Source organism: Rhineura floridana, chromosome 4 (genome assembly GCF_030035675.1).
Source record: "Rhineura floridana isolate rRhiFlo1 chromosome 4, rRhiFlo1.hap2, whole genome shotgun sequence".
Classification (NCBI taxonomy): Eukaryota; Metazoa; Chordata; class Lepidosauria; order Squamata; family Rhineuridae; genus Rhineura; species Rhineura floridana.
In genome coordinates, this window is record NC_084483.1 from 3,200,616 (window position 1) to 3,213,172 (window position 12,557).

The 12,557-nt window shown below is 37.7% G+C and overlaps 1 protein-coding gene and 1 pseudogene across 4 annotated transcripts in view; both read right to left on the reverse strand.

Moving 5' to 3' along the window:
• Positions 1 to 12,557, reverse strand: part of AFTPH (aftiphilin) — a 57,208-nt gene that overhangs the window by 13,580 nt on the left and 31,071 nt on the right. For 3 of the 4 annotated variants that reach the window (XM_061622251.1, XM_061622253.1, XM_061622252.1), the window contains exons 3-9: positions 10,565 to 10,713; positions 9,900 to 10,026; positions 9,252 to 9,308; positions 7,981 to 8,103; positions 4,819 to 4,879; positions 3,415 to 3,498; positions 18 to 141 (exon numbers count right to left, since the gene is read on the reverse strand). In XM_061622251.1, coding sequence (XP_061478235.1) covers positions 18 to 141; positions 3,415 to 3,498; positions 4,819 to 4,879; positions 7,981 to 8,103; positions 9,252 to 9,308; positions 9,900 to 10,026; positions 10,565 to 10,713 — 725 coding nt within the window. The remainder of the gene's footprint in view (positions 1 to 17; positions 142 to 3,414; positions 3,499 to 4,818; positions 4,880 to 7,980; positions 8,104 to 9,251; positions 9,309 to 9,899; positions 10,027 to 10,564; positions 10,714 to 12,557) is intronic. The other variant, XM_061622254.1, reaches the window with a different exon arrangement.
• LOC133384621 (5S ribosomal RNA) lies at positions 2,829 to 2,947 on the reverse strand (annotated as a pseudogene).

Below are 12,557 nucleotides of genomic sequence, written 5' to 3' on the forward strand. Positions count from 1 at the left end.
TAATCACAGTGATTTACCTTGCTGATGTGGTTGCCTTCTCTACTGTGGACATTAGCTTTGCGAATGCATCAGTCACTTTACTGGTGGTGTTGGAGGTTTCCAGCTTGGAAGTTGTCAACTCATACAGTTCTGGATCCACACCTTATAGCATAAAATTATAATCAGTGATAGATGGAAACAAGTGTCACATGTTCAGTTTCAATTTAGGATACTATATTTCCATCTTCTGTAAACATCTGAGCTATTTAAACTTCTAGTAAGTGATTTAGATACACTTAGGTAAGTGATTTAGATTTAAATTGTTAATTTTCATCATGCACTACTGAGAAATGTAACAGTTGTAGATAAAACTGGCATACAAGATGACAGCCAGGAACAAACAGTATAATTGGAACAATCTTTTTCTTCTGATATTAAAATCCAAAAGGGTTTGCATTGTTATTTAGAGCATGATTTCACTGCTGCACATTGATCCTTTAACTTCTATTTCCATTCCACTGCCTCTGTAGAACATACAAATAGGGAGTCTGAATCCTCATGCCATATGTCTCTCTCTTCACTCAAGTATAAGCAATTTATCAACTTTCTGACTGGTTTCTCACCTTCCATTTGGACACAATTATGGAAAGAATGGATTTCAAGATTCAACAAAAAATCTCAAAAATAAAAGCAATTTTTTGGCAATATATCATAATCTGTCAAAGCAATGAATTCAGGATTTTTTAAAATATTCTAACTGACACACCTAGGAGTTCAAAATGGCAAAAAGGGGGATGACATCCATTTTTTTATCATTTTGATGAGGACTCCGAGATATACCAGAGCAAAACTGTCATCAGAAATTAGTCATATGAAGGTTAAAAGATGACAAAGATAAAGCAGCACTTGTGTCCCATATTCATTTCAAGTTTGCTATCTATTCAACTAAAACAATCCCAAGTTCATGTATCAAAATGAAATCAGAATACAATATTTTTAAAATACTGTCAGATGTTTACAGAACCCTTAAATGCAACAGGCACAGGCCTTCTGACGTCACATACAGAAATGATAACATTATAAGAAATAAAGCTTCTGAAATCCCATTAAGGTATGCCAACGTATAAAGATGTATGTATTTCAGATTTTAAAAATCACAATACCTCTATTATGTAAAAAGGGTTGTAGCATATTATAGCACTTAATATTTTCAAACCATTTGTCACCACATCCTATCAGATAAAATTTATTGCCTTAGCATATGATTTACTGCTAGACATGTTCTACCACTGCTATTATTTCACTAAATTTTACACTAAAGTGCTTAAAAACATTCAATACGAAGAGATTTACTGTCACGGGTACTAATTTAAACATCATCTGAAAATGTCTGGTAATTCCCATAAAGAATATATATATATATATATATATATATATATATATACACATATACATATATATACACACACATATATACATATATATATATATATATAAATTATATGCGGCCTTTCACCAAAACGATTAAAAGGCAGTTTACAAAAGAAAGATATTTTAATATTTAAAAACCTTAATGAGATTAAGGGAATTTAGGCAACCAAGTTTAGATCAAGCTCCTAGCTCAGGTAAACACACACACACACACACAATTACATACATAACCCACACGCAGAGCTGCAGGCTAGAAGCAAATGACTTTCCAAGAAACAAGCCAGAAAACCTACAGGCAATGGGGACATCTGTAAATTTGATGACAAAATTCTAATGAAAACCCAATATAAAATGCTGATGTTCTTTCTTAATAAACGCTTCAAATGAATGTACCAGAAGCAGAGTCAAACTGTATTTTACTAGATGCCAAAAACATGCCCACTAATAACAATCAACACTGCAGAATGCATTAACAGATTTAAAACTAGTGTGTTGTTTTATATAAAACTACTATACAAAACTCAAGAAGCTTCTGTACTTTTGATTTCCAGCAAACACTCACATATGATCAACTTATCATGTAGTTCTAAAGCCTAAACACTAAAAGTGAAATTCTGCCTTAATTTAATCATGACAATACAGCAGGAAGCCAAAAAATGAGGGGCATGATCTTTCCACACATAAAAGGATCTCTACAGATCATAATGGAGTCCTGTTCTCCTCTCCCACCTCCCACTGGGTGTGCATGAACACCCATAGGCCCACTTTATCAAGGAGCATGAACTCCAGGCAGAGGGCTGCACCAGGATATGGGAATGTGTTCACATCTTTTATTCTAACAGGTGGCTAACTTGTGGCCCTCTAGATGTTATTGGACTATGACTCCCATCATCCCTGATCATGGGCCATGAAGGCTGCAAGTGAAGGGAACTGGGAGTCCAACAAGACCTGGTCGACCACAGGTTCCCCCTCCCATTTAATAATCCTGCAGCTGCAGCATTTAATAGACCAAACTCCTTCAGTAACTACATCTCTTTACAATTTGATTTTCCTACAGATTAATAATTCAAGGTAAACTGAGGAGCACCTTTATCTTCCAAGAGAATTAAACTGAAGCAAACTGTACCATGAAAATATGTGCTATGTTTAATCATTTTCTTCTAAACGTGCAGCTATTTTCAACTCAATTAAAATATTTTAAGGCATAAAATGTTGTGAAGAATTACAATACATATATCTTGTCATAAATGACAACTGCAAAGCTCAACTATAAAATAGCTATGTGTCAGCGCTTGTTTGTTGTTATATGCCATCAAGTCAATTATGACTTATGGCAACCCTATGAATTTTTTTTTATATATTCATAGAGTTTTCATGGTAAGAGGAATTCAGAGGTGGTTTATCACTGCCTTCCTCTAAGCCTACGACACCTAGTAGTCCCAGGCAGTGTCCCATCCAAGTACTAACCAGGCCTGACCCTGCTTAGCTTCTGAGATCAGATGAGATTGGGCGTGTTCAGGGTAGTATGGCCATAGGCTCAGCTCTTGTTTACAAACTTCATTACACAAGAAGAAATTGCCGCCAACTACCAGTTATCTTCAAGAGATTTTAAGTAGTACTGAAACCAATGAGACTTACTCCCAAGCTAGTATATGGATCTGAAGATGTTCTCATTGAGCAACATATACACAGGAATACTAGTCTTAACTGCATTTTAAAGTGAAATATGTCAATATTTTTGTCTATAATTAAAACTGTTTTAAGCATTTGACATCCTTAATTAAAAAAAGCTTTCTTTAATTAATCTTCTATAGCAGATACCAAGTAGTATTAAGTATATAGACTGGAGGCAAATGATAGTTTCCTCTTCTATCAAAGGCAGGCATCTTAAGAGAAAATTAAAGCATAGATATTCTTCTTGTTTATAGGAAAGTCACACAATGCAGCTCATGCTTTTAGTAAGAATGTTAAGAGATTAAATTTGCAGTGTAGCACGCTGCTGACCTGGGATGGTGGTGGTGGTGCTAGAGCTACTGTCATCCACGGGCCCAAAGAAATCAAGGTTCAGAAGAGTGGAACCTCCACTAGCTTGAAATTCAGTGACCGTGTTGGTAGGCAGCCATATAGAAGGTAAGCCAAGGGAGGGATTTATGTGTAAAAAGGGGGTAAGACACACACTTGAACATGCCAGTTATAATTAGTACTTATTACATAGTTTTTTTAAAAAATTAACATAATAGTGCTTACAAGATTAGTTTTGTAGTTTCTAAAGATGATAACAAGTCAGTGTACATTCTCATGTACAAATGCAGCAAGATATTTAACACTAATAACTAAAAGGTAGTCAACATTGTTTAGAAAAATGGACAGAACCAGAAATCCCAAAGAGATGTGCCCAATTAAAGGGAAACATTTAAAAAATTCAGAACTATTCTTCTTATTCAAAGCCATGTATGTTTGCTTACATAATTTAAGATACTGACAAACTGTATTTGCCAGCTTAAGCAACATAATAAATATGAATATTGGTAATAATGGTTCTCATTACATCCAGTTCCTCATTGGCAAACTGTATTGTTCCCCTTTAATATTGAAACAGAAGAATCAGAGAAGTACATTTTAAAGAAACTGTTAAAAGAACGCATGATGACTGAAGTAATAAGACACCAGACAACAGCAAGAGAGTCCATTCAGGCTTTCCTTCAGCATTGATATGGACCGCAAAGTGGCCACATCCTTAAACATTGAGTAGCAGTGTTTTTAGGTCACTGGTATGGCCAGTAATTATGGCAGGTTCAACTGTTTCACCATCTGCTAGCTCTAGTTTAAATTTAGAGGCTTTTGGATTTTGAAGCTTTATTTGTGGTGTTGGCACTTAACCTGAGAAAATCATGACAATACAACTGGCTTTCCATTAAGAAGACTTACTCGAGTAATAAATTACACAATGCAAGTAAACAAAAATTAAAGTGGACTAGGATTTTAGCATATACAGTATCTGTACATTTTAAAACTATTTTTTTTAAAAAGAGTATCTTTTGCATACAGGTTTTGTTAAAAACTGCTTGAAAGCAACCACCACTATACACTGGACGTTGCCTTTTAGAACTTTACAAAAGTCTAAACAGGCAAGTGTTGGTTGAGGTGAGAGCTGTGAACTATGTCAAATAGAAATCACTTAACTACTCTATGGTGTCTTACCTTGCTCTTAAACGCTACAGATTGCTTTAAATAGCACACAACTAAACAGAAAGAAAGCCTGAATTTCCAAAGTTAAGAAATATATATATATATATATAGTATATATATTATATATATATTTAAAATATCAGCAGAGAGACGTTTGTCTGAACTTTGTAGGTTTCTTAACTCTAGCTCTTGTGCTAGAGGCTTTACGGAGAGACGTACCATCTAAAGGGTTAGTAAGGCCACTGCTACTCCAGTCAAACTGGACAGGTGGTAGAGATTCCTAGAGTTGAAAAGTCAGAAACCAAATTTTACAGTCAGGTCATAGCATCACAACATGTCTCGTGTAAAGTTCTTTTGCATGCAAGCAAAAAGGCAACAATTGAAAAGCCAAAGGACATTGGAGCCAGAATGTTCACAGTGAAGTCCTAAAAATAGCATCTCAGGTAACCTTAGAATAATTATGGTTTATAGATTGTTTCTAGAGCTGCCAGGCCTGGAAATTTATATGGGGTGTTGGAACTATTGCCAAAATGCAGTGATACAAGCCATTATATTGTGCCAGCATTGCAGAGCTATCACTCTGGCTCTACAGGCAGACAATACTAGCAGAAATGCTTAAGATCAGGATGGCAGAAACAGAATCAGCCTCAACTACAACACCATCTTATCAATTTTTCAGCTTTGAAAACATTTAAGGTAAAGTAACTTACAATGCAATTAAACAATTGTATGCAACTTCAGATGGATAAAACTAGTTCAGTGGGATACTCTTTAAATAATTTAGTTTTAAAATTATAAAGTAATTAATAACTAAAAGTAGTATTTGGTTGCACTTCAAAGGGCAAAACCTAGATAACAGGCACATGTGCACCTAACTCTGTTGATATACTGTGTTGGGCTACAGGGACTTAAGCGTGGATGCTTTGGCAAAGATGTAGGTGACAAAAAAAGTTGGTTGAACAGATATTTTTAGTCTGAGCTCTCTTCTCGATTTTAACACACAAGACAAATGGAGAGCCACAAGTTGATAATGAATGAGTTGGTTTACACTTAATTAAAAAAAAATTACATGAACTGTTATTGGGATTTCTTTCTGAAGTGGTATCTTTGAATCCTAGTAAAGTGACTTTTCACAGTTTTATTTGCAGTATTTGTTATTTTATCTACAAAAAATAATCTTTCTATTTATAACCATCTTTAGGCTCACCTCTCTTCTTCTGTTCTTCATTTTCTGGTGCTCCTCCACTTTTTGCTATCTCTACTTTTATATATTTACAGTGAACTACAGCATCCCCCTCTTTTGAATAGGCATCAAAGCAAGACAGGATCAAAGTGTGCCAAGAGATTATTCTCTAAACTGCAATCATTATGACCAAAAAAGATGCAAGGAAACAATCTAAATAACTCAAGTGCAATGGACAAATTCACAACCGAGGAATGGGTAGAATTCATCGACCATTTTACGAATATGATAAAATATATTCTAAGATTTGTATGTTAATATGTAATCTGGTTCTGTAATCTGCCATTACAAAATACTAAAACTCTAATTTATCAAGTGTCTATCCACTGAAACACACATCTAGCAATCCTGAAGTGATTCCCCAAACTACTACTATGGATGAAGGTTTTCTAGATTTCCCTCTGCCGAGAAGCATATAACCTAGCACCCAATTCACCCAATCTGTTAGAGACTTGTGCAGAAACATTTGGTGACAACTAGGAAAATTTCCATGTCAGCACTAGATATTCCTAAGCATATCCAATAATGGCATAGAAATGGTCTACCATCATTCATCAAGTGGAATTTCAAGACAGCAGACATTGCTTTGCATCAGGTGAGACTGAGTCAAGTGATTTGGCATGCAGACCTAATATATTGTCTAGCTCTAGGTATCACTAGTTTTTTTTAAAAAAAATGCCAGAGTTTCATGGCAGAAATTACTGTCATGTTTGTTCCACACGGAAATGAAATTTAGAATAGCAATATCTTAATAGACCAACCACATGAGGCATATTCTATGTAATTCAGTAGCTTGCATACTCCTATAGAAAGAATCTAGTCTAATTGCCAGGCAGAGCAATCCAACTCAGGGGCAGCCAGTAGAAGGAGACCCGGTGGGAAAGTCTGCGGCATCCAATTGCCTCAGGGCCAGCTGAACACTAACTTAACCAGGAGCTTCACACAGGGACCAGAAAGTAAAAGACAGCTCTCACAAATATCCCTATCGGGGAGTAAGCCTTCTCCACTGACTTCCATTGCAATTATTTTCTTAGACCAACCTTTTTCTTGGCCTAAGTTTTGCCTGGATCGGGTCCTCAGGAATGCTCTGAACATGTTGGATGTGGCCTAAGTCCTCCCCCCAGCCCCTCCTCTGACATGCCCCTGGAACACCCCTTTTACGGGCCTTCCACCAGCTCCCATTCCGCTGGGCTGTGCTTCCCGGGTGGGGTCCCAGTTCCTCTGTGACTGAGCTGGGATGAGGGGCTTCTGCTGGTGCAGCCTGGCTGATCCAGGATCAAGCTAGTTCATCCGGAGAGCCGCCATATCCAGTTCCCCCTGGCATAAATAGCAGTTAGATTGTGCCTCTACTCATTCTGAACTTTCTACTGTATGGATATACTTTTTTTAAAAAACAAAACAGGAATTGTAAACCTACACAATAAACCTTGTCCATTACACTTTTTTTTCAAATCCTCAACACAAGCAGATGACATATTGCTTCCTCCAATTATTTGTTGTCTTCCTACCACTCTGAAATTTCATAAGTCTAGAAAATATAATCCATGTCTAAATACTGAAGGGGAAAAACATTCAAGCATAAAAATGGCTATTTTATGACTGAACTCTGGCACTTCTTTCAAAGGCAAAAAAGAAGAGGATTAAAAAAGAAATAGGGAAAGAAATAAAATCTTTGCATGTAGTTGAATCCAGAAGCTTTTAAGACTAAAAAAGGCAACGTTGTAAGAAGCAGTGTAGGTGTAGCAAAATGATGAGTTGTTAAATAACCATTCCAATTTATTGGACGCTGTTATTCAGGTATATTTCATGGTCTAGATTACTAGAGAGCATCTAACTGTTGGGGCAGAAGAGATCACCACAGCCTTTTCAAGGTGTGTGCCTTTTCCATGTTGGCAACCAGCCACAGACTCAGCTACAAGACTCCTTTCAGGAATGAAGGCAAAATCTCGAGGTGGGGTGGGGCCAGGAAGATGACATATTATATAGAGAAGATGGCAAGAGATGCAACAACCCCTCCCCCAAATTAAATGAGCTCTAAGCACATGCAGACCAATGTATTTGTCAGGCATATGCCCAGAGCCCTTTAATGTTGGCATCAATGGCACAAAAATATGTTTCCCCCCCCCATTTGTTTTTACCTGAAACTGATCAGATGTACATATATTCATCTCTGGTGATACAGGGGGAGTCTGTCCTATTGAAGCTATTTTCTCTGCAGCAGATATTGGTTTCAGGGGTTCCTTAGTAGGCTCCAACATACCCTAGAAATTAAGATATCACAGGATATGCTCAAATACCACTCTTTAGGAACAACAACAATCAAACCCCCAAGAAACATTTTTTCCAAGAATATTGTATTCACTTTTGCAGATTCTCTTGGCTGATTATTCAGCTTTTAAAAAAACTTGTGTTTTATTCCTTTACCAGGAAGATAATGTAAGCATTATTATCTAAAGTTTACATTCATAATTAATGTTAAAGAAATGACAAAAAATGCCAGTCTTAATCTGTTTTTTGGACAAAATACTTCAGTGTTTTATTACTGTAGTATAGAACTATTTGATTTTCTAACCAAGAGAAGACATTTACATCCCACAGCATAAGCACATTAAGCCAACACTTTGTTTACCCCTTCATTTCAATGTGCCTTATTTTAACTGTTACTTAAGTGACACTGGAGAGATGTATACTGATTTAAGGAGAAAGCATGAATAGAAACCTATACAGACTTGCCCCTAAATTTGTAATTGTTGTTCCGTATTAACTGAGCTGCGAGAGTGAGCTATCAAAATGACCTGGCTGAAGGCAGCGTACGTTTATCTCAACAGCTAAATACGGTTCTGGTTCAGATGTTGTGGCCAAAGCATTGCAGCCATCGCTTTCGTTTCCTCCACCCCTTTTCATTTAAGTTGTCCTATTCTCCTGGCTGATGGATACCACAAACCACTGCAGCTTATGGTATCTGTAATTTACCCAAATCAGACAAGTTGTATTTATTATGAACCAGGAAATGTGGGAGGGAATCAAAACATGGAAAGGAGGGAAAGGGAATGCACACATCTGAGGCACAGCCCCAACAGCCATACATGGTTTAGCTATGACAAGTATCCTGGATCACAGTTTGGCTTCAAATTCCCAGGTCCATGAACACTGCAGAATTTATTACCCAGTTCCTATCCAGCCACAGTCAAAGTGTGTGATATTAGTGCCTTTCAATAGCATTAAACAAAATAAAGGTCCATCTAGTTTGCTAAGATCTTGAGTTACAATTGGTAAATTACATATTGTATTCCATCAAAATGCAATAGAACAACAGATGACAAATTTATAATGATTTCTGAAATGAAATTAAAGTTTATATAATTTTTAGGTTTTGTTTAGACAACTGCATAGAACTATTGTAACTTACCAATCCTGCTGCATACATGGGGACTATAACAGGCTGCTTCCTGTTACCTGTAAAGAGCTACGACAAAAGACATTTCCAACTGATTAGACTGAAATATTTTATTTGCAAAGTGTCCAGTTAGCCTCAAGACTCATTTTTGGGTCAAAGACTGGCCATTTTTATGCACTTGCTTACAATTTTGGGGTTGAATCCAACATCATGTGATCAGTGTTCCACTCACGCCACGGGACTTTCCTTCCTCTTCTGCCCCCTGCAGCCCCCCCATCTGCTCTGAAAAGTCCTCTAACCTTCCAGGGCAGATGCAAGGAGCATGAGGGGGAGGAGACAAGGGGAGAAGTCCTGTTGTCCCTCATGGACACTGATAGATACAACGCTTTGAATTAATTGATGCTTCACATAATTTTTTTATTTATTCTCCAATTTAAAAATTATTGTTTTAGCATGACTGCTGCCATATAAAAATTATTGATGTGGACCTTGCAATTTTAAATTGCTTGTCATTGTATGTCACCCAAGAAAAATTGTTATTGGAAAACTGATAGAATTCGTTTTAATATAAACAATGGCATTGTTAGGAATAAAACTGTGCACTATTTTGCATGCCAATGGAATTGAAACCATTGCTAGGTGGTTTTATTGATAACTCACAATGTTTCTTGTGTCAATTCCCAAACAGCAGAGGAGCTTTTTGTTGCTGTGGGAGCCGCCCCACTGGTATTTCAATCCATATGCATCGTGGATATCTTGAAGCTCTGTCCACACATCCAGCAGCTCCCTGCACAGCAAGAGAAACGGTAATAAAGGAAATGAATGCTGGGACTCAGCAGCTTTTACCACTTTATTCTGCACCTTTAAATGATTGGCATCTAATAACATTCCAATGAAAACACATGCCCAAATGCCAAACCTCTAGGGAGCTAACAGTGGTACAAGGTTCTCAGAAGAATTAGTTTTCCAACTCATAATTAGAAAAAGAAGTCTGTAGCAAACAGAATGGTGTCTACTTGGAATTCAGCGTATTAATAATTAATTTGCAGTAAGTGTAAATGAGCCACATCCTAATTAACTACCTCATTTGTACATCACTTAAAGTACACAAAAAAACACCAAGTAGATTAATCTGTGGCAGCACAAGCAGTCACTAAATGACAAACCACACTGAACTATGATTTCTTAAGGAAAAAATGCAAGCCGCAATTAAAAATCCGTTGTTTGCAGCCATTGAAAGATTACTGCTATACAACCTCAAAAAACATTACTGAAAACTATGCACGCTTCTCTGTATGCATTTGTCACATTAAAAAGGTCCATACCTTTCTGACAAGGTCTCCTCTGTCCTCCCAGCCTTATGACCGGTTTCCAACAAGAGACTTAAAGGAGCAATCTCTTCTTCCATCTCAGAGGAAGGTACAGAAGGAAAACAGGCCTCAAATATTCGTTCTAGACGATTTAGCAGCATTGTCTGCATCAGGACAGACAAAACCAAATTGTTGAAGATTATGCAAATTAGTGTTTTTCAGAGTCAGGGAATAAGAAATTACAAGCTTTTAGGTATTAATTCTAAGCATAGAGTAATATTTGTAAAAAAACAAATGTTAAATGAAGCAACAGAATACTGTACAGCTTTAGTAATAACCAACCAGTGGACCTTAATTCTACTCACCATGGCATGTTTCATTGTTCTTTAGTGAGGGCAACAAAACAAACCTCAGCTTCTCTTCCCAGTTTGGAGCTGGGGAGGAAGTAGCAATTGCCCCTGTGATTTTGCTCCACTTGGAGGTGCAGCTCAACTACATAAAAGATTTGTATCCTCATCTGTAATTCCAAGCTGGAAAGGAAGAATGAGGATTCCATTTTGGTGCTGACAGTACTCCTGCTGAGGTGGCCACAATCACTCCCTTTACAACTGGAGCCAGAGAGTTGGATGAGATCACCCCTGCGCTGAACTGTCATGCTTGAAACATTCCTTGCCTTTTCTCCAGCTCCCAATTTGGACCTGGGGAGGGGATTGACCCTCATCTTGCACAGACATGCAATGCAAAGTCAAGGACGAGACAGACAAAATCCTGCCAACCACAAATTTTGGCTTGGCTACCAAGGTCAGTCATGTTTTGTGGATCCCTGTATCACTTCCATAGCCTCTTAATGTCCACTTAATCAACTAGCACTGAAACCAGCTTAGGAAACCATGTAAGCTCAACAGCCTTGGTGCTTGGCCCCTTTCCTATTTTTATTCATTAAAGTGATGATAGGAGAGTTGTTGGCTTTATGACATCAGCCATGTGAAGAAGAGGAAGGGACATATCTACTCCCTATGCTCATATAGCCATATTACACCTGTGGAGAGAGGTTGGAAGTGAAAATGCATTAAGTTTCCAAACAGAACAATCTTAGTAGTTTTAGAAGGGCTGCCACACAGTTACCCCTTAAGAATTAAGAGATTTTACATGAAGATTTTATTTTGTTCAGAGGAATCCCATCTGTTTTTTGTGTCAAAGGGGCAAACAGTTCAAGCTAGCAAACTTCGTATGTACACTGTGCAAAGGCCAGATTTCAACGGACTATCACACTGTACAGTAATAGAAAGGAATCACAAATTAACTGTTCAGGGTGCGTTCCAGAAACTGCTGATAGAGAGTGACCACGTATGCCTAGGCTAAAGCAGTTGGCATAGTCTATGTGGCACCGCATGGATGTTCTGAAACAACCTAAGTCCAGAGCCAGCCTCAAGGCCACTCTGATTCTCATCAGTTCTCTTAACTCTCATAGTTCTTTCCAAATACTAGTATATAAAATATTACTTAAAGAGCATTTTACAATGCTTGCAAACATCATGAGTCTCAGCAGCACTTCTGGAATCTCACTGTCCTGATCCAGCATGAGATATCCACGTGAAGTTGGGACTGTCAGATTTGACAGCAGTTGATCAACTGCTTTGAAGGGAGAGAACTAAATTCAGACTACATGAGCCCCAAAACTGGTAATCAGCATTGATAAAGAGGACTATCACGCACAACTGTTTAGTAGGTATGTATGTATAGATCCTTCTGTAGAGAAGCATACAGCATGGCTCAACGCCTTTTCTAGGCAACATTTTGACAAAATTTTGAGATGTGCATTGGACAGCCAGTGTGGTCTAGTGGTTAGAGTGTTGGACTGGGAACTGTGGGACCAGGGTTCAAATGTCCGCTTGGCCATGAAGCTCACTGAGTGGCCTTGGGCCAGTCACTGTCTCTCAGCCTAATCTATCTCACAGGGTTGTTGTGAGAATAAAATTGGGAGGGGGAATGAGGAAAAGTGAGTTAT